The sequence below is a fragment of the Trachurus japonicus genome, chromosome 1 (genome assembly GCF_045865225.1).
Source record: "Trachurus japonicus isolate A0001 chromosome 1, Traja_1.0".
Classification (NCBI taxonomy): Eukaryota; Metazoa; Chordata; class Actinopteri; order Carangiformes; family Carangidae; genus Trachurus; species Trachurus japonicus.
Window position 1 is genome coordinate 10,376,032 of NC_140907.1, and position 27,649 is coordinate 10,403,680.

Sequence of the window (27,649 nt, forward strand, 5' to 3'; positions counted from 1 at the left end):
AGGTTGACAAAAGAGCCAGAGAATGAAGTGACCTTAGGTTTTTATTCAAACAAAACATTTAAAGGCAAAGGTGCAGGGTATCTACATACAAGACAAGATGGTACCAAGGTGTGGGTGGGTAGCATGTCACAAATTAATGAAATACTACTGTACAACTGTTGAATGAAAATATCAAATAAATTCAATAGATTACAGCATATACAGACTTTTAAAGTCTCCTGTAACCAGTAGTCTCTCCCTTTTCAAACTGAAGTCCCTTCCTTTTTTTTAATGATTATATTTAATTGGTTTTCAACATCCAACCAAAGTACCTTCCTGATATTTACATATTACAGTTTAAAGGGAATCAAAATGTTGGGATCACATGACTTTTCATCTCCATCTGCTGATGCAGGCAGCAGAGGCCTTGGAGGACACACCCTCCTCCACTGTAGAAAAAAAAGACAGCTCGTTTTACGGTCAGACCCGTCCTCCAGCAGACAATGCATTCCAGGCCTGACTGATTGGATCAATAGCACTCAAGGCCTCTTTACTGCTTTTGTTTGTTGCAGTTACAGAGGAAAGCATCTCTCTTTTTCAGCCTTTACCTTTATCTACCCTCCTACTTGTGTCATCCAGCTTCCTCCTCCCTCATCACTATCGCGGGACACGAAAGGACATGAAATGTAACATGCAGGATTTTGTCTCTGCCTTCATGACCTCTCCACTTCCTCGGCCTGTCTGTCTTTACAGTCATGTATGACTTTCATTTAAAGGGCAGATGTAAGTACAGAAAGTAAATGTTGTACCTTTGTGATTTAAAACTCAACCAACGGCAATAAAAACATCACTGATGTTTGATGAGACCTACATTATTACGTGCTAGTTAACACAACATTTAGTTTTTCATTCTCTGTGCTTTTACTTGAGTTGTTGCAGAGCTCTCCTTGGGGTCTGCATGTATCCAGTATCCATCTGCTAATGTCAAGAGATTCTCAGTAGCTCCATCCATCCAGTCTGCACACTTAAATAATGCCATTTCATTTGTTAGCCTAAACTATTCAACAAAAAGAAATTCATCTAAAAGGTATAGAAATGAAAATATCCCATCTAAATTTATTTCTTATTTTCAGTAATACTGTCCAGTTTTTCCAGCTTTGAAGTGGAGGAAATACATGCTTTGTATAGAGAGCTACCAAAAACTCAGATCCAGCTGACGTAGAAAATTGATTTACAAAATAAAAAATAAATAAAAGTAAATTAGTGTTGAGAATCAGGAGCACGACCACACAGCATTTGTAATATCTATGTTTGTTGAGGCCCACTTACGGATCGGTTGAGACAGGAGCACTGTTGAGAAAGCTACACAAGTCAGAACTGTCCTCCAACAGAGAGTCAAGCAAGAGAAACATAACTAGGAATTATTTTACACATACTTCTTGGACAGAAAGAGTTAAGAAGAAACGTAAGGTACAAGTGACTCTTAACCACCTCGTATACACACTCTGGTTATGTCGGTGTGTTAGTGATTACAGAGTGAAGTCTACCTCAGCTGTAGCGTGGAGAGGAGGCTGCTGCTAAACAGACCTGGGCCACACTGACATAAAATCTTTGTCTAATTTTGAACCAACTGGACGGGTAAAGTCAGTTTATGGTTTGATTATTGAAATGTTAGTTTTAACTTGGGTGACAGAGCTCAAATGTTAAACAGAAAACACCCAGGTCTGCAGAGGAAACAAACCCCTCTCCATTTCTTCACAGTGGGTTTCCTCTCCCAGCTGCCGACCTGGGACTTCCCTTTTTTTTTTCTTCCCAGAGGGGGCGCTCACTTCCGTTTGCTCTTTGTGTCAGTGGTCTGGAAGACGCTGGAGGCCGACATGAGGTTCTCGATGTATTGACCGAGGACCTGGTTCTCTGACTTTAACTTCAGGTTCTCCTCCTTCACGGCGTCGACTCGCGCCGACAGGTCTGGGACGGGGGAAAAAAACAATGAAATAAAACGCAGAATTCATCAATGTCAAGTAATTCAGCGCCATCAGCTTTGTCTTCGGGGTCAGTTTATGCTGGAAAAGAATTGGACGACCTCTCTCTATGGCGGGGTAAAGGTTTGTAGATGGACTGGAGCAGAGTTCAAGAAAAGAGCTGCAATGGTTGATCAACTGTTTTATTCACAACTGACGATTGATTCATTATAATTCATGCACGTATCCCAAATCACTTCTTTGACTGCAGCCTCTCATATGAAGACATAAAGATTTAATGCTTCAACACAGAAGTGCGCAGAGAGGAAGTTTCTAAAGCTACTCAACCATGTAGCTCTGACCAAGCAGTTCTGATGATGAGGCCTCATTAACTTACATCTACGTTGGGTTTGTTTGACCTCACTGGCTCTATCAACAATAACATGGCTGAAGAAGGTGAGTGAGTGTGTATAGTCATGATGAAATGAAATAGAAAACCGTTTCTTTGATGTTTTTTCCTCACACCCCTACATCTTAAAAATATATGTGTGTGTAGTTATCAGGGGGAAGATGAGATCTGCTACAGACATCTCCACGTCTGAAAGAGTTTTCTGTGAAATGTTGTCTGCACCGGTTTTGTGTGTGAAAGAGATGAGGACGTAGCACTTTAAAGGGAAAGTTCAACATTTTGGCAAATTGGCTCATTGCCATAATCCCTATAGTTTTAGCAGTAGGTTCGTTACCTTTAATTGTCGGTGCAAGCTATTTTTAGAACGGCGGAGCAGAGCCGCGAGCTGCTCAGAGCTACGCTTTTTTTGGTTTCCCTCATCAAACACACAATCCAACAACTCCACAACGCTCTGGTGGACAAGTTGTGACCTGCACATTCACCACGCTATGAGATAATAACAGAACGTTATGAGATGGAGTTGTTTTAGAGGTAAATTCATGGAAAACCGCTGATGCGCGTTCCCGTCGGAGGCAGTTTTTCATCAAGCAGTCTCTGCATTTACCTCTAAAACAACTCTGTCTGGTAACGTAACGTGCTGTTATTATCTCATAGCGTGGTGAATGTGCAGGTCACAGCTTGTCCACCAGAGTGTTTTGGAATTGTTGGATTGTGTATTTGATGAGTGTGATGAGGGAAACCAAGAAATCCCATTAGCCTCCGTAGTGTAGCTCTGAGCAGCTCGCGGCTCTGCTCTGCCGTTCTAAAAATAGCTTGCATTGACAATTAAAGGTAACGAACCTACTCCTAAAACTATGGGGAATGGGCCAATATGCCAAAATGTTGAACTATCCCTTTAAGGGACCTCTAATTTTAAAGAGCCTTCAGCTAATCAGAACATGCTGGACCCTGATCAGTGAAATACAGGTGGATATGCGTGTTTTACCTTCCAGCGTGTGCTGAAGCTCCAGAACTTGATTGATTAACCTCGTCTTCTCCTCCATCTCCACCTGGTTCTCCATGTCTCCTAAAATAAACACAATCAAGGATGTTGTTCAAATGCATTTACAACTCACTGTCTCATGACTATTCCTGAAAGTCGTGAAAGCACATGTAGCCTACCGTCTATGTCGCAGTTCATGATGTTAAGCTCGTTCTCCTGTTTAGTATACAGGACTGCAGATTGACCGTCCACTGTGAAAAAAAACAAAAGAGACAAGACACTGTGAGTGCAATGTAGCAATCATAGTACTAGTGATTAGATGTGAGGTGTCTAGTGCTGTGACTGTTGGGTTTAGTTAGTACTGTAGGTGATGGCCACAAGACACATCTGATTGATGACTTTTTTTCTGGTGAGAGCCAGAATGAGCCCAGATCATGGCCCAAGTCTGGCCTAAAATGCATCCACATCCCGGGCTGATGCACGCTGTACCTGGGCCAGCTAGATGTTGTATGTGCAAGCCATAATTAATCCAGATGTTGTAGGGGAATTTGACAGTTATGCTATGTGTGGCTGTCAGATGTATTCAGCCAAAGAAACAACAATATGTACAAACATTTGACTTTGCTTGCTGACACCAGGCTCAATGTGCCTCCATCCCATGTGTTGACTGGCAGATGTTCGATCTAGAATGTGAGTAAACAGAGGTGTGTGTGTGTGTGTGTGTGTGTGTGTGTGTGTGTGTGTGTGTGTGTGTGTGTGTGTGTGTGTGTGTCTGTGTGATGGTAGCAGGGTGAAGCAGACACCGCACCCAGGCTGAGCTGATGCTGACCCAACAACAACCACTGAAGTGACCGAGCCAACACTTCTTCAGATACAGGACCACGTCACTGTCTGACTGTCTACTTCACAACAACCCCGTGTATTTCAACACCACACATCACAGCTGACATGGAGACTACAACAACAGTAGACCTACAACGTTGTGTGCATTGTAGCCTACTGAGTTGACAAAATACAATAACACACACAGCTCATGGAGCCTGCAGCCTGTTAGCTTCTGCTGGGTCTCCCCCCGGCTCAGACACACAGACCGAGCAGACTCCCTATCAGCCCCCACAGCCGCCTAGGTATTACTATAGGACTGTTAGGTGTGATTTAACACCGTGGGTCCTCAGTGAGCAGGCTGACAGTCAAACACTTTGACCAAAACTGGGCTAAACCGGAGCTGCCCGATAATGGATGTGTACTGTGTAAACTAGCTCTGCCACTCGCAAAAACCTAACAACTTCATCACTATACACGAGGTCACGGTGTCAACAACAACTAGTTGTTCCGCTAACTGTACATTGCACACTGTACACACTAAACTGTCTGATAAACACCATTATTACCGTCAGACATCTGGACATCGGCCAGGGAGCTGCTGCTAGCGGCTACAAGCTAACCGCTGCTACCAGCTAGCTCCGGCTTCAAATGGAAGAGCAAAGAAAATAACTGTCTGGGCTTTATTTACCTGACATGTTCTGGTACACACTCACAACAAGAAGGTAACTGAGCCCGTCTACACTCACCGACAGCGAGAAATCACCGTGTAAACAACAACACACAACACACAGCAGCAGCGGCTCCGAGGCGGTGATGGGACGATGTTAGCTCAGCTCCACCATGGACGGCGTCATCAGCACCTTAGTGTGTGTGTGTGTGTGTGTGTGTGTGTGTGTGTGTGTGTGTGTGTGTGTGTGTGTGTGTGTGTGTGTGTGTGTTTTCCCAGGTAAAAGTCATGCTGCTACCAGAGGGACATCCCCTTGGCCAAGTAGCCAGGGGGCATGATCAACTGGAGGGTGTCAGGACCTGTCAACTGTCACATATCTATCGGTCTGTCTGTCTGTCTGACTGACTGTCTGTCTATTTTACAGTAATTGTGGTAATCTGTCTACAGGGCCGTTGCTAGGAATTCTGGGCCCCCTGAAAGTAGCCTATACTAAAGTGGGCCCCTGCCCCCTGACTTTTCCACTTTTTTTCATAGTATGTATTATAATTTCTTATTTAGCCTACTTTGTTTTGATGCTAATGCAGCATTACTATGAGTATCAGTCAGGGTCTACAAGAGAAGGTGGGATCTTAGACTGATGGGGCTTCCTGAACAAGACTGAAAAAGACAAAGAGGATACAAGAGATACTGTGATCGGCATCCTGACCAGAGTAATCCCGCTGTCAGTGGAGAAACTGAGACACAGTGCACCGCTTGGGAAAGAATAACGATGCAGCTACCAACAAAATGCCCAGACCTGTAATCATCCAGTTTGCCTTGCGAACTGTTCGCGATGAAGTATGGAGGAGATCAAGAGAGGCAAGAGTGTGCAGAGAGATGAACATTCAGTTCAAGGAGGACTTCTCAAAGGAAGATCGTGAGGCTCGAGCTAAGCTGTGGCCCAAGGTGCAAGAAGCCAGAAGAAACGGAAAAAAGGCCTCCCTAAGAGAAGGATATGCACTCATCGACGGACGCAGAGTTGACCCCTAATAGCTGCTTAGTAAGCAAACACTCAGGCACCTTCTGCTACAGAGCAAAATACAGTAACATGGTAAGATGTATTTATGTTTACAGAAGCAAACTCTCAGGTATTTTGTTTAAACATACTGAAAGTATGAATCTTACCAGGTGAAAGTTAAACTGATTTAACTGCCAAAAGGAGTTTAAGGACTTAAATTCCAAGTTGTTGTTTTTTCTATATTTTCTATATGATGTTATTAAGGACAACATGTTCATTCCTGCATAGAAAAAAACAAAGTTAAGCACATTTAGAACAACCATAATTTCTTTTATGTCATTGAATGTTAGGGGTTTGAAAAACATTTCAAAGCGTAAAGCCATTTTTTTGTTTTGTAAGGACCAAAAATCGCAATGTGTTTTTTTACAGGAGACTCATTCTATTATGACTGATGAAAAATTTTGGAAAATTCAATGGGGGGATTACGCCTTCTTTGCACATGGAACATCACACTCAGCAGGAGTCATGATATTATTTAATAGATTTCCAGGTAACATAATTGATAATAAAAAAGATACTGAAGGTCATTGGTTAATGGTGGTAGTGGAGACAAACGACAAACGTTATATTTTAATATGTGTTTATGGCTTTAACAACCAAGCAATGAATGTGAACTTTTATGCAAAATTAAGCCAATTTATAAATGAATGGAAAACAACTTATAATACAGATAAAGTGATATTGGGAGGAGACCATAATATAGCCCCAGATTCATAGCTAGACCGACTACCTCATAGGAATTCTCAACCTGTATACAGCGACACTATACTGTCTTTATGTACAACAACACACATAATTGATTATTGGAGAACATCAAATCCAACATCAGTTCAGTATACATGGTATAACTCTGCAGGAAATGGTCAATGTTCAAGACTAGATTACTGGCTGATTTCATGTGAGTTATGTAACGATATTTCAGATTGTAAAATATCAGCTTCTCCGCTCACTGACCACTGCATGATTAGTCTAAACTTATTAACATCTAAACAACAACTGAATTCTCCAAATATTTGGAAGTTTAACAATGATTTCTTACAAAATGTTGAATTTTGTGATCAGTGAAGTCTCTTATCTTGGAGGTTGAAAGGTTAGACATGAGTGATATCAGTAAATGGGAATGGTTTAAGTTTAAGACCAAACAAATAGCAGTTGACACAGGTAAAAAACTGTCACGTATAAGGAAACAAAAGCAAAAGGATCTAATTGACAAAATCAATTTATTAACAAATAATACACAATTATCCTTAGACAACATTACTGAATTAAAGTCATTGCAATCCCAATTAGATGACATGTACACAACAAAGGCAAATGGAGCTTATATTCGATCAAGAGCTAGATGGATCGAAAAGGGTGAAAAAAGTTCAACTTATTTCTTTGGACTTGAAAAACAAAGACAGACTAAGAAGAAAATAAGTAAACTTATGACAAATGATATTATAATTGAAGATCAGAAATTAGTCCAAGATGAAATTTGTCTCTTTTATTGTAACTTGTATAAATCAAAATTTAATAATTTAGACTGTGACTTTTTATTTGAAAAAATCAATGAAGACATAAAAAAACTAACAAACATATACTTGACGAAGAATTAACTGTAATAGAAATTGAAAATGCATTAAAACAAATGAAAAATGGTAAATCACCAGGGATAGATGGATTAACATCCGAATTCCTAAAACATTTTGGTAACACTTTACTTGAATAGGTATTCATAAGCTTGACATAACACTGTCATAACAGTGTCATAACTCAGTCATGAATGTGTCATAAACATTATGTCAAATGTCATAATCGTTTATGACTGTTGTCATTAAGTGTCATTCGGTTTTTGTAATAACAACTTGACATTGTTTGGGTTGTCTTGATTATGACAACTTGACATTAATCAAAGTGACATTACCAGAAGTCGTCTTTGTCATGACAACTTGACATTAAATTTGTTTGGGATGTTCTTCTGATGACAACCTGACATTAATCAAAGTGACAGTACCAGAAAATGTCTTTGTCATGACAACTTGACATTAACAGAATATGCACCTATTTTTGTTTTTTAATGGCAAGTTGACATAATGATTATTATAATAGGACAGGACAGAATAAATGAAAATAAACTCTATATTTTTGCCGACTTATACCTCCAGGTATATATATATATATATATATATATATATATATATTAAACTTATTTTTATTTTTTTTAAGTAGGCTATATATTTTTTGGCTTTTCATGCCTTTATTTGATAGGACAGTTGAGAGACATGGGAGGCAGAGAGCGGGGGAATGACACGCAGGGATTCGAACTGGGGCCGCCTGCAGTGAGGACTGCGGGTGCTCTACCAGCTGAGCTTAACACCGCCCCTGACTTCGATATATTGCCATGTGCATGCGCACATGTTTGTTTTCCTCATCGCTGGCCTCCAAACAGGCAGGATGACTGGAGGCTTCACTCTGTGCATCCGAGTTAAAAAAAAAATTCACCCCCCTCAGAGTGTGTGCGGGGGTAGAAACTATCGATTGAGACGAAAAAACGTTCTGACACCAGGCTTTTAACATGTTTATTGAGGATGTAAAGTCAGCGATTTTAACATAGGGGTCTATGGGGAACTCTCCCTTCTGACACCAGCCCCCAGAGGAATCCGAGGGGATTGCAGTTTTTTGAACGCGGAAGTGAGCTTCACTTCTCAGACCGACAACTGCCCCCTTGGTCTCAGCACCTGGGCCGTTTGTGCCATAGCGGAATGAACGAAGTGAATCCTCTCGTCAGTCATCCAGGATCTTTGTTTCCCAGAATGCATTTCGCGGCAACCGGCAGCGGTAGCAGAGCCAGTCTATTCTCTGGCGGTAGTGGTAAAGCTAAGCAGCTAAATGCTGTTTGAATTCTCGCTGCAGTGCTGTTATTACGTTACTTTTCAAAGTTTTAATATTTTTTCATGTGAGAAAGTCACAGTGAAGATCCACAGTCTGTGGTCAGTTTACCCAGATACCGCCTGTTACGAGATTTCCTCCGACGTTTTTGGAGAAGTGCAGAGCTAATGTGCTAACGTTAGCAGCTGCCGGTCTGCTGAGCTCCGGTCAACCTCTTCATCATCCCGGGAGAGAAAACGAGCGGAGTAATTTATCGGCAGGTTTTGAGAGGTTTACCGCCTTCTAGTGGGGCAGATAAGCAATACAATTGTGCGTTTTAATGACTAAAGCATGAAACTTTCAGCATTTCATCTACATACCCCAAGGTTTAATTTCAGACGTGGAACCACTTTGGTGGCTGACCTTTAGGGGTCTTTAGGGGTCTCTTTCCACATTATTCCATTATTCTCCATTGGAAACCTATGGAAATCTGGGAAGTAAATCATTACCAATAAATTTCTTCACCATTGTGTTTAGGAAGGTGTGTAATATCATGTAATAAAATGTTGACATTCAACTCCAGTGGGAAACCCCCTAAAAAACTACTCAAAATTGGGGTACCGTCACCAGATTTTGCGAAAATTCCGAAATGTTAAATTTGGCCAAAAGTATCTTGTGAGGGGTCAAACTAGGGGTTTTTCATGATTCTAAGTTGATCGCAAACATTAGTTTTACACCCAAAACATTCCTTGGTGGAAAAAAACAGCCACACCCACTTTTCCTGTTCATCGGAACCCCCACCACCACCAATAGAACGTATTGCAGAGAAGCCATTCCTTAGCATGGCAGAGGCTGTGTCACATATTACTACTAAATACTCAATAATATAACTTATATTCTAGCCTTTTTTCTTGTACGACATTATACAGACCCTCCAGGATTTTGTGATGTCATGATTGCAACTATTAATGCAAATTCATTTATGAATTCTTTGGCCTTGCCACTGCAACTTTTCTGCAAATTTACTGTCATAGACCGCTGTGGTCACAATGTTTCCATTACATGTTTTTTTGCGTGTCTATGTTTTTATTACTAGTTATTGTTTTCATATAATATAAGTTTTATGCGGATTGGGAGTGAGAGAGAAGGAAAGACATAAGGTGCACACCAGATTTCACATACTAGTAAAAACTGAAACATATATACACACCCTTCTCACTATTGGGTAGCCTACATGTAAATTAAAAGGTTGCTTTCTTATTTATTTATTTTTTTTAAATAAATTTAGCGACATCACAAAATCCTGGAGGGTCTGTATAATGTCCTACAAGAAAAAAGGCTAGAATATAAGTTATATTATTGAGTATTTAGTAGTAATATGTGACACAGCCTCTGCCATGCTAAGGAATGGCTTCTCTGCAATACGTTCTATTGGTGGTGGTGGGGGTTCCGATGAGCAGGAAAAGTGGGTGTGGCTGTTTTTTTCCACCATGGAGTGTTTTGGGTGTAAAACTAATGTTTGTGATCAACTCAGAATCATGAAAAACCCCTAGTTTGACCCCTCACAAGTTACTTTAGGCCAAATTTAACATTTCGGAATTTTCGCAAAATCTGGTTACGGGTACCCCAACTTTGAGTAGTTTTTTAGGGGGTTTCCCACTGGAGTTGAATTTCAACATTTTATTACATGATATTACACACCTTCCTAAACACAATGGTGAAGAAATTTATTGGTAATGATTTACTTCCCAGATTTCCATAGGTTTCCAATGGAGAATAATGGAATAATGTGGAAAGAGACCCCTAAAGACCCCTAAAGGTCAGCCACCAAAGTGGTTCCACGTCTGAAATTAAACCTTGGGGTATGTAGATGAAATGCTGAAAGTTTCATGCTTTAGTCATTAAAACGCACAATTCCTTCCATATATGAGCTTATCTGCCCCACTATTCTGGTTAAATACTTTTTAGGAGATAAACTTGATTAAATCTAACAACTGGCAGTCACATTAGTTTGTTTGAATGTAAAGTGGAGTTTCAGGTGTGTATTGGACAGGAGAGCTTCACATTGTGTTTTGTTTGTTAGAATATTTAAAAGTGGTAAAATATACTCATGAGAAATAAAAGTTTATTGCATTTGAAAGGGTGTACTTGCATTGTTATGGAATATTATTATTACATTAGTGGTTAATTTGGTCTCAAAATAATGTTGACAATAATATTGTTTATCTGCAATAATTTGTGGGACAATATCGTCCAGCAAAATGTGTTCTAGTCACAGGCCTACAGTCAGTTCAGGATATGTTAATGACAATTCAAAATGCTACCACTTTACTTGAGTTTGCAGAATATCTTCATTACACTGTCATAATGGTGTCGTGACAGTCAATTTATCCTTCATGATATGTTAATGACAACTCAAAATGCTACCACTTTACTTGAGTTTGCAGAATATCTTCATTATATTGTCATAATTGTGTCGTGACAGTCAGTGTATCCTTCATGATATGTTAATAACAAATAAAAATGCTACCACTTTACTTGAGTTTGCAGAATATCTTCATTATATTGTCATAATTGTGTCGTGACAGTCAGTTTATCCTTCCTGATATGTTAATGACAACTCAAAATGCTACCACTTTACTTGAGTTTGCAGAATATCTTCATTACACTGTCATAATGGTGTCATGACAGTCAGTTTTGGGTATCCTGTCAAACATCATGGTCTGTAACCTAGCACATCTACTATGTCAACTTGCCATGAACACAAAAATAGGTGCATATTCCGTTAATGTCAAGTTGTCATGACAAAGACATTTTCTGGTAATGTCACTTTAATTAATGTCAGGTTGTCATAAGAAGGACATCCCAAACAAATTTAATGTCAAGTTGTCATGACAAAGACGACTTCTGGTAATGTCACTTTGATTAATGTCAAGTTGTCATAATCAAGACAACCCAAACAATGTCAAGTTGTCATTACAATAACCGAATGACACTTAATGACAACAGTCATAAACGATTATGACATTTGACATAATGTTTATGACACATTCATGACTGAGTTATGACACTGTTATGACAGTGTTATGTCACGCTTATGAATACCTATTCAAGTAAAGTGTTACCAACATTTTTGGGTGGATATCAAAAAGCTACTATATAACGCTTTTCTGGAATGTATTAAGAAAGGAAGTTTGTCCCCTACTATGAAAACTGGTTTGATAACCTTATTACCAAAACCCCAAAAAGATTTGTTGATGCTAGACAACTGGAGACCAATAACCTTATGCAATGATTATAAACTTCTTGCTTTAGTTTATGTAAATCGCTTAAAGCATGTAATTGGAAAACTTATAGAAGAGTATCAATCAGCTTTTATAAAGGGAAGATATATTCACAACCATATTCGACTGATTCTAGATATGATTGACTATCAATCATTCATTCAGTCAGATAGTCTTGTGTTATTCATAGATTTTTTCAAAGCATTCGACACTGTGGAACATGATTTTATGTTTACGGTGCTCAAAAAACTTGGATTTGGAGAAGGGTTCTGCAAGATCATAAAAATGTTTTATAATGATATTTACAGTTACATCTCCCTCAACCCTGGAATGACACCAAGAATTAAGATCTCACGTGGTATTAGACAAGGTTGTCCTATTTTGCCCAAATTATTTATTTTATGTACACAAATGCTAGCATATCTAATTATAAATCACCCTCAAATTAAAGGAATCACCATTTTCGATTATGAATATCGAATAAGTCAATTTGCAGATGACACAGTAGTCTTTCTAAAAGATAAATCTTTAATTAAAAAAGCATTAGATATAATATCAGTCTTTTCCAAAGCTTCAGGATTATGTGTAAACCTGAAAAAATGTGAAATACTATCTCTTCATCCATGTGCTGAGACAAATATAGGCTCCATCCCTGTCAAAACTGAATTAAAATACTTAGGTTTAATAATGACTACAGATAGAAAAAAGAGAGAACAACTAAACATTGAAGGGAAAATAGTGTGAAAAAATCTCTCAACCATTGGCTCATGAGAGATCTCTCTATTCTTGGCAGAATCTTATTAACAAAAGCAGAAGGTTTATCAAAATTAGTATATCCTTGTCAATCTCTTTATGTTCCCCCCCAAATGATTAAAAAGGTAAATTCAATCATTTTTAATTTCATATGGAAAAACAAGACACATTACCTTAAAAAATCTGTGATGGTTAAAGACTACAAACATGGTGGGTTGAAAGCTGCTGATTTTGAATCCATGATAGGTGTATTAAAGTTGAACTGGATAAAAGCTTATTTGACACAACCGAATTCCATATGGTTCCACATACCAAAATATCTTTTCCAAAATGTTGGAGGATTAGAATTTTTGTTAAGGTGTGACTTTGAAATAACTAAACTACCAATCAAACTGTCTGACTTCCATAAACAAATATTGCTCCACTGGAAAATGATGTTCACACACAATTTCACACCACATAGCTCCACCTTGTGGAATAATAGAACGATATTAAGTAACAGGAAGACTTTATTTAAACAAGAATGGTATGACAAAAAGGTTCTATATGTTACTGACTTGATGGATGAAAATGGCAATTTGTTACAATTTAATTCATTTGTAGAAAAGTTTAATTTAAAATGCTCTACTAGAGAATTTAAGCAAATCAGTAGAGCTATTCCACTTCCCTTAAAATACATGATTAAAAATATCCTCACAAATTCAATTGTGTCTGTTAAATTACCTGATTTGAAAATTGGTGAACTGAAATTTGGTGAAAGAAAATGTAACAACAAAGTACTTGGAAGTGTGTTAAAGGAAAAGCTATTCCATGATATCAAAAGATCAACGAAAATAAAGATATCAGATAATGAAGTTACATTAACAAAGACTTATTGTAGCTATCTTAAATGGCCAATTTCACCCAAGGTAAAAGAAATTCAGTTCAAATTAATAAATAATATTTATCCTGCAGCTGAAACTCTAAGGAAAAGGTTCAATTTTGAAGTTAATCCATGTGTTTTCTGTATGATAGAGCATGAAACAATTGAACACCTTTTTTTCTCTTGTACAGTCACAATGATGTTTTCGAAAGATGTTTATCGATGGTTAAATATTGGGATTAACGATTCTTTGTTTAACAAATTTCAAGTGATGATCTATATGGATGGTCTGTCAAAAAAGGTATCCAAAATGGTGAACATTATTTTCACTATGGCAAAGTATCATATACACAAGAATAAATGGAATAACAGCAAACCCAACATAAACTGTTTTAAGAATGAAATTAAAAACTATATAACATCCCTAAAGGTGTTATCGGAGGAAAACCAGTCCATAAATGAGTTGTATGAAACAATGTCAGAGTCTCTTGCTCTTTAAAGGGACAACGAGGAGTTTTGGAAAAGCGATGCGTTTTCACACTACATTTATGAGCCTCCGCGCACACCGTAAAATTCTTTTGACCGGCGCAAGACGGACTCATGTTTTCATTCATCAATAATTAAAGTCAGAGGTTCAAAGAGGTTCACATACCATCGTAGTTCCGACCATAAACGGCGATTCAGCTACGTTATTCTCATGACTCGTTGCGAAACTGAAAGTAAAGAAACGCTGGTCGGCTCGACCAGCATCTCCGCCACCACTAATAGTAACAAAATAACGATAGAGACAGATCGATATATTTATCGAAAATGGGCCCATTAACAAGTGTGGGTAGCGGAGATTCATCCACATTAACGTGAGACTTTTTTATAACCGATTAGAAACTCCTCGTTGTCCCTTTAAGTTTACAGTCCTATGCTCTTAAACACGCTTAATGCACTATGTTGAAATGTCAACCCCTGTAATTATTATTTTATTTTATTTTATTTTATTTTGTATTAACTGTTTGATATGTTGTAAGCTTGTACTGTTTTAAATGCAAGCAAATGTTTTTTTCCTCAAATGAGTTCAAATTGGAATGTATGACATTGTGAATTTGAAATAAAGCTTTGAAATGAAAAAAAAAAAAAAAAGTCAGGGTCTTTATTTATGGAATGGGCCACCGGAGGAAAATGGGGGGGGGGTCATGTCATAATATTCTTTGTTGAGGGGTGGGTGCACTAAAAAAAAAAAAAACAGTCGCCCCTCGGTTTTAGCTTCCAGCTGTTTTGCGACTAATTAAACTGCAGTGATGGACCAGAGAGGCTCAACTTCATGAAATACATTTGAGGAATAAACGGCAGCTTTTACCTGACGGTAGACCAACGCCTGAGCTATGGTAGCTAAGTTAACAGTTAGCTGGTTTCATCTAGGGCCTACTTTCTCTCTCTCTCTCCCTCCCTCCCTCCCTCTCTTTCTTACACATGCAGGCACACACACACACTCGGTTTGAGTGTGGATTAATTGTTAATGGCTTGTTGTGTAATGTGAGCTGGTCCAAAATCGCGATTATGTTATTGATGAGTTGGGTTTTAATAACAGCTGATAAATAAGGTGTTGCACACATGGTTGTCAAAATGAAATAATGTATGTCACGCGCTACGTGATGCGATGTCACGTGTCGATGGCTGGGGGAGGGGGGTCATGTAAAAAATTAAAATTAAAAAAAGTCCCGTGAATCCATCCTAGAATTATCATCATCTTTCTCCCCTATACAACAGCCCTTTCTGTCTATGTATCTATCTGTCTGTCTGTCTGTCTGTCTGCATGCAGTGTTTGCTGGCATTCATGTATGCATCTCTCGCTCTCTCTCTCTCTCTCTCTCTCTCTCTTTCGTGTGTGTGTGTGTGTGTGTGTGTGTGTGTGTGTGTGTGTGCAGCGTCTGTGCTGTCTCTGCTCACTCTGAGGGATCCATATGCTGCTGCTCATTAGCCAAGCCAAACCCTGTGGACACTGCTGCTTCAGCCAATAGACTTCTACTTTCAGTCTATTCTGCCTCCATCTATTTCTCAGTCTGTCTTTTCCTCTCTGGTTTTGGTGCGTCTGTCTCCCCAAACCCTGCGAGAGATCGCAAGCTAAAAGTGTCAAAACTGTTGTGCTCCCAACTGCTAACATTTCTAAACATGTGCTCTCCAGCTCCCTCTGAAAAGACAGTTTGTTAAGGACAGAGCTGTGAGAACACACAAGTAGTGTGATGGGAAAACACTAGCTCTGCCATTTTTATTTGTAATGATAAATGCTAAAATGTGGGTCAATGAAGCATCAGTAACAAAAAATAATTAACTTAATTGTCTCTAACACAAAATTATCTATTTAAAGTAGGCCTAGTAGTTGACATTAGCACGCTGAAGAAACCAGTCATGTCAGGTAACAACATGACATTTACAAGCTTAAAAGCAAAGATGTGTTTTTCTGCTGATAGGATTAATATTTTACTTGTTAGAGGAAGAAAAGGAATGTTTTCTTCCTCCTCTTGCAGTCCTGTAAATCATCTTACTCAGAGAGTGCTGTCCATCATTCAAGGATCACACAGATCACTATATAAACACCTACATTACACATTTACTACACCAGCTGAGCCAACACTGACAATATTATGACTATTGTTGAAATGTCAGATTGTCTCTAAAATGATCATTCACATCATAATGTAAAGATTTGAGTCTAAATTTAAAGGTCTCATGTTGTACACTTTTCTGCTGTTTAATTTGAAGCTCACTGAACATGATACATCAGAGGTTTTAGTGCAGCTTCGACCTGGAGCTCGAGCATCAATAGACTCACAATCTCAACAAAGCCTACTAGTTGTGACACCGGGTTCAGGCGGGGATGGAGCTTGGCTGAGGGTGGTGAACAGTTTTTTGTGACATCACAGAGTTACAGAGAACTGCATTGGTCATTGTAGGACTGTTTTTAAATCTGGGCCATGTGGCACTTTGTCTGTGGATTGTACACTTTGATACTTCACAGTGTTGATATGACACATAAACATTTGCTTTTACAATATGAGGCCATTAAACTTGACACTGAGTATAATCTCTAGTGGTTCTAAGAGACTGCAGGCTCTGGACAATGTGAAGGGTATGTGACAACATGGCTTCAACAGGCTTCGATAGGACTTGACCATTCACCGTTATGGTCACAGCTAGATCTCCAGCTGGACGTCTCAAGGGCCCCAGAATCTAGTAAGAGGCCCCAGGTTCACAGCATCAGTCAGGCTCTGACCCATTGTGCTCATATTGGATTAATTTCCTTTTGCAGTCTACAGACACAGATCACTGTCATTATTCTTGCCTGTCTGTACCAACAAATCTGAAAATAAAATTGATTGGCAATTGCTTTGAAGTTGATTCATTAAAGCATAGTAGGTTTTGCTACTGAATATCCACATGCCTGTGGCCAGTTGCAATTTAAAAACAACGCCAAACTGTTGCCATTTTACTCTCAACTATCCACCTTATTCCTAGCCCCCATGATGCTTTGCGGGAATTATGGGCGCAGCTTCCAGTGCGAACCGGTTCCAGGGTGCCATTCCGAAGGGCCGCCACTCCGAACGTTTACTTTAATTTGTCGGAATGCCGACCCTTAATTATTTATGGGAAAAGGGTGCCATTACGAACCTGAAAGAAAGGGTGCCATTCCGAACCTGAAAAAATCTTGAATGGTTTAAGGCACGGAGTAAACAAGTGCAGTGGTGGTGGTAGCGTAGTGGTCAGAGCATCTGCTTTTGACGCGGTGGATCAGGGTTCGACTCCCGGGGGAGATATATATTAACTGCGATTTTATTGGCCTCTACCTAACCTTTTTACTAAACTTAACCAACTCCTTTCTACATTGCCTAAACCTAACCAAAGCACAGAGCAAGGACATTTATTTTCAGCAGGAGTGCCGCGGCTGCATCAGATGGATGTAATGCATCAGACTCGCACCTGGGTGAAACTTTGGAGGGGGAGGGGGAGGGGGAGGGGCCGGTCGGGCGCTGTCCCCGCGGCGCGTCGTGTCAAGCCGGGCAGGAAGTCAAACCACGAGAGAATCCGGTCAATTTTCAAAATAAAACACATTCGGAACGGCGGCCCCTCGGGAAGTTCGAAATGACGGACCTTCGGGAATTTTCGGACTGGCAGACCGTCGGAATGACGGTCGCCCCCCGTGCGAACCGGAAGCGATATTTTTTTTCGTAGGATGAGTCCGGGAAAGTCCCGCCTTTCCCGCCGTTCCCGCCTCTGATTGGCTAGATGGGCTCCATTTTCGACTCTGATTGGCTAGAAGGGCTCTCGCCTGATTGGTTGTTTGTTTTGGTTGTGAAACGGCTGTGTAACGGCTGTGAAACGCAGGCTGTCGGCAAAGCGTGATAAGTGCCTGGATCTACTTGGACTCTCTCTACTTATCTGGCCTGTCTACACTCTACCTGGTGTTTTTACTAAACTTAACCAACTCCTTTCTTCATTGCCTAAACCTAACCAGTGGCACAATTACACTTCTCACTCAAAACTCAAAATGTAAATTTGGACTCTCTCTACTGGCCTGTCTAGCCTCTACCTGGTCTTTTTACTAAACTTAACCAACTCCTTTCTTCATTGCCTAAACCTAACCAATGGCACAATTACACTTCTCTCAAACTCAAAATGTAAACTTGGAATATTAATTTAAAAACTAATTTTTTTTTAAATGTGAAACCAGCGGGGATCGAACTCGGATTCACCACACCGCAGGTGAAAATGCAAACCGCTACGCCATGGCATCTGATTACATTTCATATTTCAGTTGTGTGTATTTTAGTTTACTACAGTACTGTTGTGAGATGACGTCAATCGAAGGAGAATTCATCCAGCCAATCAGAGGCGGGGAAGGCGGGACTTTCCTGGACTCATCCTACGAAAAAAAATATTGCGAACCGCAAGTAGCGTTTGTTTACATGCTAACAGTACGCGCTAATCCACTTTCTGCGAGCGTTAGAGACATAAAACACCACCTTTTACAACTCAAACGAGACAATATCATAAGACCGCTGCCTACTAATATTGTGAGGTGTGAGGACGACTTAAAAAAGTGGCCAAAGATAAAAAGATAACGTACAGTAGCATATTTAGCTACTTGTTAACTTGGTTGCTTCAGTTCTTGAGGCAACGAGCTATCTGCTAGCTCTGGAAAGTTGCCTCATATAAATTGGAATAATTTTATTTTAAAACACATTCCTCTTTTATAAAGAAATGCATATGTGTGTGTGTGTGTGTGTGGGGGGGGGTCTCTCTCTCACTCACCTCTTTACTGTCTGCTCTCAGGGATTGTGTGTGTGTGTGTGGTGGTGGTGGTGGGGGCGGAGTATTTTACTGTAGGTTCTCACCATGGATAAGACCACACACAGACACATCCGAGTGTCCAACCAACAAAGTTGTAGTAAAAAAAAATCCATTTAGTTTATTTTAATCATAAATACCTATACTTTTGATACAGAGGGGTGTGTCAGTGTACACAACGTTTACACGGAATGAAACAGTAAACATACAATTGCGTGTATCATTTAGGGATATAAAAACCCCACGCAATTTTTTATACATATGGTCTTATAGATTCGGGGTCTAGATATTTATGTACCTATGCAAATCAGCGGGTGACACCAAACAACGTCTGCCCAAGCAAGTCACAGCTTTTATTTCTCTCACACTCACACACACCAGTGTCCTGGAGAGATGCAGCCGCATCTGAGGGGACGACCGCGCGTGTGCGTGTGTGCGCATAGCGTGTGTTGCCCCTTCTCCACTACACAGTTACAGCTCAGCTCTACTCGACTTGGTTTAGGTTCTTTTAATCACAATCATAGTTTGTCATATTGAAGCGGGGTCGTCAGCACCGCGGAGCTGATCGCTGTCTCTCTAATCAATGAGCATTTCCCACCGACTCTCTTTTTTCTCTCCTTTCGTCAGCTCCAAACTCACTCTTCTGCACCGCGATTACGAACCGCAGCGTGGCTTCAAACACAGCTGTTATTTAACTCATGTGTCAGAATAACAATAATCTCGAGGGGGGGGCTGTTACATTCATTACAATGCATTTCTCCTCTGTGACGGGCGGCGCGCCCCCTCACTCCCGTCACAACACACACACACGCACACGCCCAGTCGCTGCCTCTCTCCCGGTTCAGCCCCGTCCACTTCTCGGTCTCCTGCCCAGATTACGTTGTACGAGCGGACCTGTTGGTCCGAGTGGCCGCGGTCCAAGCGGACCTGTTGGTCTGACTCGTCCAACACAGTCCAGTCCTCCACCCGCAGCCCCCAGAAGCTGCAGACGGGTCAACCAAACAGCGCTACTCCCTCTCTTCACTCGAGCTGATTTTTTAATTACGAGGCTGACCACCATGGATCAATAACCGATCTATTATCACTACATGAATTGCCTCATCTACCGAATTAACTAAGAAAACAGAAAACAATGTGAAAACTTTCAAATAAACCGCTAACTGTAATGAAGACCGCTCATGGATATTAACTGGATACCGGACCGGAAAATGGCCGCCGTTCATTTCAATGGAAGTTGCTCGCCTGGCGCATACGCCAAAGATATTCAATAAATGGAAAGATACTCCATGAGCGGCTGCTCCAATGATATGAAATGGTATACACTTCCTGTCTCTCTAAGTGGGCGTCAGTGAACGTGTGTGTGGATTTATACAATTTTTAGGTAGATGAAAGTGAGATATTTATATTTTCTTATGATAACATTAAATATTTACACTACTAACAGTAATATTTAGCATGCCAAAAATAATTTAAATAATTTTCACGGGAGTTCGCGGCCGTTTGTTTGACGTTGCCATGGAGATCTGTGCCAAATCTCGCGAGAGTGTGTCGTAGAGACAGAGACAGGTCTGGAACAAAGTGGATTTTCTCCGGATCTCTCCGTCTGAAAATTACCATTTTGGTGTCAAACTGTTCAGAAGAGATGTGGCTTGTGAAAAATGAGTCCAAAATTTGCTTCAGTGACCGTGGGGAGAAAGACCCGACCATAATCGGTGTTCACATTAAATTGTCCCATAGGAATCAATACACTCCAAGCTGCCTCTGGTCTCTCTAAAGGGGCGTGGCCGTGCAGAAGCCCACGTGACATGCATACAGGAAGCTGACTCGTCATGAAAGGTTTATAAACCCAATAATACCCAACTGCAGCCACCCACTACAGACGTAAACACGCCCCTCCAGTCCAAACCACGCCCCCTCCAATCCAAACCACGCCCCCGTCCAAACCACTGTAATGGCTGCCGTTCGTTTAGTTCAAAGTGAAAAATTCCGTATTTAAAGATAGTTTTGGCATTAAAGCGGGTTTTTATAACATTTCTAGCGAGAAATATGCATTTTTTCATCATTATATCTCTTCATTTAATGTATGTAATGGCTTGTTTGTTTAGTTACAGAGATATTTGCTATTGTTGCTATGGTTACCATCAACACTTGACCACAGCCAGGCTGGTGGAATGTTCTCAGTACTTGGTACAGTTTAAGGGGCCGTGTCCACCGGACGCGCTTTCAGCTCTGACAGCGCTCTCAGCGCTGCTTTCCCAGCGCTTAGCGCGCTCTCTCTCCCTCGTCAGAACGCCGCTGTTGCTAGGTTACAAAACGAGTCCTCTGACACTTCCGTGTTCCGGCCTTGTTTAATGTAAACACTACAACGAGTGTCAGAAATACACAACAGCATTAGCAGCAGCTTTTGACATGGACCCTGAGGTCGGCCTACCTTCAATACAAGTGTGGGTCATGATATAAACCGAGCCACGTCTCCGGTTGTGTTGCTGTCGGTAACGTAAGTCCCGCCCCTTCTTGATTCTGATTGGTCAGTGCGGGGAAAAGTGACATTGACGAGCGTAGCGCTGTTCTAAAAGTTGAACAGATTTCAACTCGAAGCGCTCTGAGCGCCGCGACAAAAAGAAGCAAGCGCCGAGGGCGTTTTACCGCCGAGGGCGCTGAGCGCTGTGAGCGCCCAACTCAATAGGGTTTGAATGTAAAGTAGACGCCCAGAGCGCTAAAAACGCGTCTGGTGGACACAGCCCCTAAAACATTTAAATATTATAAAAGATATTTTTTTCTAAAATAAAAGTTTTCAACTTTTGTGTTTGAAGGTTCATATTTTAAAGATTTGTGTATGGTCATTTATTTAAGTAGTCTTTTGACGTATGGCCAGAGACGTTCTAATATGAGCCTAGAAGGGCTTTGGTATGGCTCGGTTGCAGCAATGCTAATTTCTGTTAGCCCGTCTATGAGGTTTTACATTACACGTTAGCATTAAGCTAGCGGACTTTATATGCATCGTTGTGACACTGGCTGTGTGTGTTTTGTTTCAAACTATGTGGGTTTGATTGAACATATTTGATGCTTAAATATATATTGCCGCTTTATATTGCTCCTCTTTTTATTTTATGTACTGTAGGGCAGGCTTGCGTGACAAATAAAACCTTGAAGCAAGATTTTGTTTGAGAACTGATGTAGGCTACATACAATAATTCTGTAACAGTTGCTGGTCTGCTCACACGATCAGGCTACAGTGTATTTTTAATTAATATTATTATTACCACTGATTAGTCGTCGTTTCCCTGTATGATTCATCACTTGACATAGCGCAGGCTGATCGCACACACTCGGCAACGAACCTGATAGGCTACTGAACAACTGATAGTATTTTTTTTATTATTATTTTAATATAAATTTTAGATCAAAATTACCTTGTGCACATAGGCTACATTAGTAAAAAGTAAAAGTGAAAAGATGGAATATACCCCTCTGCTGAATCTTTACATTGTCGTTTTGGTTTTGAATGCAACAACTGTCTATTTTGAAGTTGAATCACAGACACAGAGCACTTGTTTTATGATTGCAGGTATGTTAATGTTTTTTGGGAGGATATTTTGTATGGTATACATATAAATGAACCTTTAAATGACCAAGGAATCAACACAATAATTATCCTTGCCAAATTCTTTATACACAAAAACAAAGTTATGAAGACAAGGCCCCGAATCTATGTCTTTCATTTAATTGTCAATAAAAAAAATTAAAAAATAAAAAAAAAAGTGAAAAGATGCATGTACCAGATAGGATAGGGGACCACCAGATTTGGTAGAAAGTTTATGTTCATCTGTAGTCCTGCTTACATTACTTATTATTTTTTATTTTTTTATTTTTTTTTTTTAATTTGTTTATTATTTCAAGCGCATTGTTGGCATTGGAAGGCATTAAATGTTGTAAACGAACCGTTAAAGTTGTTTAAATTGCTCCTGCAATTGTGCTATTACATTTTCTTCTTCTGTTCTGTTTACTGGTTTGCTTTTGACATGCCCCGGCCACCGTAGAGTTATGTGGGCGTGTTTTGGAGGGGGCGTGTTTTGAAGGGGGCGTGGTTTGGAGTGCCTGTTGCTTGGCTGCGGCTGCAGCTAGGCCCTTCTCTATAAACCGCCGAAAAAGTTTCTGACTTCCGGGTTTACTTCCGCGTTATGCGGCCCATAGAGCATGCGCAGTTGAGTCACCCCCCATAATGCTCTGCGGTCTCCCATCATGCCCTGGGGCAATGAGAATGAGCAACCGCCGTTCTAGTTTTGGCGCTGCGCGTTCGTGTTACTTGTGGATTTAAGGAATGAGTATTAAGACTTTTACAGGACTCACACGGACTTTAAAACAAAGATAATGATTTAAAAAGTAAGACGGCCGATCGTAGGTTTACTACGGTCGTTTATAGGATCGTTAAATCGTTTTGACAGTTAATTAATATACGATGTTACACTGAAAACGGGTTAGTCCGAACCTGTAAGCTTAAATCACAATGGAAATAAATCATAATTAACTGTATTTTTGTTAAACATGACAGAGATGACCACAGAACACCTCAAATAATGTAATGAGGCTTTACTCTTACCTTTTTTATATTCAATAGTATATTTAACTTGCTGCACAGTTCACCAGTTGTATTTACAGGATGTTGGTGGAGTATAGTCACACGTGTTTTGTTTTTATCAACCACAGCTGTGATTAAAGAAAATTAGAACTCTTTGGCAAATGCATCTTCCTTTTAATAATTGTCTGTACTGGCTGTGTTCATAGTTTCATCATCATCATTAAGCCTTCAGGTGGATGAGACTCTTTGTAATTCAACAGTTTAACTTACAATTTATACAATATTTCCACAACACGCAGAATATCAGTGTCCACTAAATACAGCTGTTACAGAACCAGACATTTGAATTAAACACGAATGCCCCAGACACAGTTGCAGATGTTGGATTTGGTAGAAGAAGAAAAAAGTCACAAGCATGTTTGTTTTTTTCCGAACAATTTAATAATATGATTATGAGTTTAAGTGATCATTTAGCATACTGACATTGAACAAACACACACTGACGACGGTGAGGAGGAGGAGGAGGATGAGGAGGACGTCCACGGTTCTCCCTCCGGCCCCGGTGAAGACGGGGAGCAGCTGCACCGTCAGGACACACACACGACACACACCGACCATGGGGGAGTCTTGAGAAGTCTCGGTTTACATTTTACCACCGTGGCATTAATTAAGCCGTAAAATAAATTAACGTGAACGGAGCAACAGGTGTAGAACATCAGCCGCGATGAGACACTGTTGACACACACAAACACATACAGCATAAATGACTTATCAAGCTAAAATTACTGAAAAATATGGGTTTTACAGGGAAAGTAATGTAAAACAGTCCGGTTTCACGTCAGTAAATGCAGTCACTACGAGGCGATCTCATCAATTAAAACGTTACGTTTAAGAATACGAGTTGACAAGAGACTATAACAGACATTAACTATCATAAAGTTAAATTAACTCGATGTGACCAAACAAAAACTCACCTTTGAGCCGTGTCTTCCACTTTTCTGAATGATTTTAGCACCGGACAGAGTCTCATTAGTTTCAGGCATCCTCGGTCCCGAGACACACACGACCGCGCACTGCTGGTGCACGGACACAGCCGTGACGTCACGGCCAGAAAAGAGACTTTTCTGTGGGTGCGTTCCGATCCACAGTTTACTTGGACAGAGCCCCCTACTCCCTACTCCCTGCACAGGGAATCTGCCGTAGGAAACTTCATTAACCGATATTACACCAATCGGAACACCCTGCAACGTCACAGCTGTTTCCGGTCGAGTTCAAAAATAAAGTTTTTAAGTTTCAAAATGTTTCACGCCACTATCACCGTTTAGACAGATCTGAAATGATTTAAGAAACATTACTATTTCTGTCTGCACAAGCAAAGCAGTTTTGTGTTACAATGCATGGTATTTATTCAGTTTGGGGGTATCAGGATGTGTAGAAAGCATCAGTGGCTCAGCTGACAGGAAAGCTAACGGCTGTTGCTAAGCTAAGGGCGGTAGCTAAGCTAACGGCGGCAGCTAAGCTAACGCAGCTAAGATAACAGGACGTCAGCTGTTAAAACCCTCCCGTTGTTGGACACGACATGAAACTACTCTTGTTAGCTCAATCATGTTGTAACTAAGATATTCGCCGGAAAAAATATTTTTTCATGGACCGTTTATTGAGCCACTGAGCTATTAAAGTTAGACAGGTAACCGTTAGCCCTACCAATTTACGTAACGCACGTAAACGGACCGCAATGGCTGATGGGTAATATCGGTTGTCAACATCCGGTGAACTGGGCGAAGTGAGGAACCGTTGTTCACTCCTTCCCTGCACAGTTCACAGTTCCCTTCAAACTGCTCCCTGCGGTTTGGAACCACACTGAACATGGCGGAACACCCTGTGCAGTCCACTGCGCAGGGAACTTCAGGTCGATCGGAACGCACCCTGTGGCTTTTCTGGCCGTTAGAAAACATTTTGACGGATAAAAAGTCCATGACTTAAAAATATAGAATACAAAGATTAGTAATTAACGGAGGTTTTCTGGAAGTGTCCTGTGAACAGTTTTACAGGCTTCTCTTTTACTATTGCGGTCTATGGGAAAAATCCTTTCTGGGCCGCATGGGATTTTTTGTTGCAGTACCACGGGTGGCCACTGGGAAAAATCGGCGTGCCTGCTGAGAGGATTACAGGGGGGCTGAGACCTAGATGACTCACCCGCAGCTGTTTCCCAATGACAAAGCGTGGCCAGTACGGCGGCCATCTTGGGACGGGCAACTCTCTCCCTCAGAGCATTACGCCTATGGTGCATGTTCTGCTATAATGACCATAACTTGCTCAGTTTTTGTCCGATTTCAAAACGGTTTGATTTTTATGAACGTTTATGCAGTTATGATGCAGCATATTTAGAATCACGGATAATTTTAATCATGTATTTTTTTTTTGTAAAAGTAACATTATAGTGACATTATGCAAATAGTTAAAGTAATAGCTACATACTGATTTATTTTTCACAGAGTTATGAATCGTTTTTTTAGTGCAGATGACTGGATCACCTATCTACTGCACTGTAACTGCAGCCAGAGTCAGAGCAAGTCGCCCGTCCTCATATGGCCGACTGTGAGCTACGCCTGCGTGTAGTCCGATCTACCCCCTTGGCTGAGACCGCTAGCAACCACTGCTGTTAGCCAATGGCTCACTGCTACTTCCGGTGCTGACCGGAAGTTCCACCCATAACCGTTTCTACAGTAACGACCCCAGGAATAAGGTGGATAAAAGGGGATATAAGAAGTTTCAGGGTCGCATATAACATTGTGGTGATTGGCACGACAGTGGTTTGGTTGGTCCCCTCTTTCTTTTAATCAGTGCTGCTCAAAACCTTCCCTAAGGATGTCTAATTTGATTGATTTGATTTGCTTAATTGATGACCTGAGCACCCACATGTGTTTCACCTGAGTCTATTACCTACTTGACCTTATCAATGTAGCTGGGGTTCACTTTTGCATTCCATGTTTCACGTACTCTGTCTGCTGGCTACACACACAGTTCCCTCAAACAAGTACGTGGAATTGATAAACCTGACATTTCATATAAACTGGTGGTGATAAAATAAGAAAATCATGGTGAAACAACAGACAAATCTAAACTACTTCAAGGGTTTCACAAACTATCAAGCAGCACTGTAGATAGTAGTTCTACATGCTCTTAGTTAAACGCTTTCCGTTCTCACAGAAAACATGTATTTGAAAAACAATTACTCTGTCTATCTCACTCTGTATGTGTGTGTAAACAACAAATGTCTACATAAGAAGTGACTGCCAAAAACAAAGCAATGCCGATTTGTTAGGAGTCACATCTCATTCCTGTCACAGAACAACACACCCACATTACCACTCTGGTTTTACAAGCTGTTTGTTTCTGCCTCATTGCCCTTTGTTCAGTCACATATTTATTACAGCTGCTTTAACTGTCTGTCACATGTACTGACACTGACAACGCTGAAGAAATATATTTCAAAATTATGTGTTTGGTTACACCTGTAGGTATTTTGACAGTCTAGACACCGGACTTAACATTTGCTTTACACTTGGATCCAAATGTACAGTCTTTAAGATCATAGCAGAGTTTGTAAAGAAAAGTTTAGAAGTGTAGAAAGTTTGTGTCTTTGTCTCAGAGATCTCATCTAATGTGTTAAGAACTGAAGTTTGTGTGATATAGTGATTGCTGAGCCTCTCCTCTCCTCTGAGCAGCTGACCTGAATGAAACTAACCAGATAATAGGAAACTGGCCCTTTTGATTGTGTGCTCATGAAAAATGAAGGGCCAAAAAAGTGTGCCTGCAAAATATTATTAAACAACTGAGTGTTTCATTGAGGATTTACCTGCGTCGTCTGTCAGAGAGATGTTGGTGAATGTCCCATCATCTTCGTCCACCTCGGTCTCCATGGCCCGATTCTCCTTTCCTTCTTCGCGCTTGATTTCCTTTTTGTTTGTTTTTTTCACTGAGTCATTCGTTAGTGTAGTAACGTTCTCTCTCTCTCTTTCTCTTTGTTTCACCTTTGCTCCTTTTTCTTGTCTCTGTCTCTCTTCATGTGCGTTGGCCCCGCCTCCATCTACACCTGCCATC

At 40.5% G+C, this 27,649-nt stretch overlaps 1 protein-coding gene across 3 annotated transcripts; it reads right to left on the reverse strand.

Moving 5' to 3' along the window:
* Positions 1–28: 28 nt before the first annotated feature.
* Positions 29–27,649, reverse strand: scoca (short coiled-coil protein a). Of its 3 annotated transcripts, XM_085768597.1 has the most exons (5): positions 27,405–27,576; positions 3,511–3,582; positions 3,335–3,415; positions 1,513–1,947; positions 29–1,470 (listed from the first exon to the last, which is right to left on the reverse strand). In XM_085768597.1, exons 1-4 carry the CDS (start codon positions 27,466–27,468, stop codon positions 1,805–1,807), a joined length of 360 nt encoding a protein of 119 aa, XP_085624723.1. In that variant the 5' UTR covers positions 27,469–27,576; the 3' UTR covers positions 29–1,470; positions 1,513–1,804. The 3 variants fall into 3 exon arrangements, with proteins under 3 accessions (XP_085624723.1, XP_085624677.1, XP_085624734.1); XM_085768551.1 differs by having other exon boundaries at positions 29–1,947; positions 27,405–27,649; XM_085768608.1 differs by lacking the exon at positions 27,405–27,576 and adding an exon at positions 4,903–4,998 and having other exon boundaries at positions 29–1,947.

What these genes read in the sequence shown, in the direction of transcription:
- scoca (XM_085768551.1), bottom strand. Translation starts at nt 27,648, where the DNA reads ATGGCAGGTGTAGATGGAGGCGGGGCCAACGCACATGAAGAGAGACAG. An exon ending in CTCTCTGACAGACGACGCAG is followed by an intron (nt 3,583 to 27,404) that starts GTAAATCCTCAA and finishes TTTTTTTCACAG; the next exon opens with TGGACGGTCAATCTGCAGTC. An exon ending in GCTTCAGCACACGCTGGAAG is followed by an intron (nt 1,948 to 3,334) that starts GTAAAACACGCA and finishes CCCCCGTCCCAG; the next exon opens with ACCTGTCGGCGCGAGTCGAC.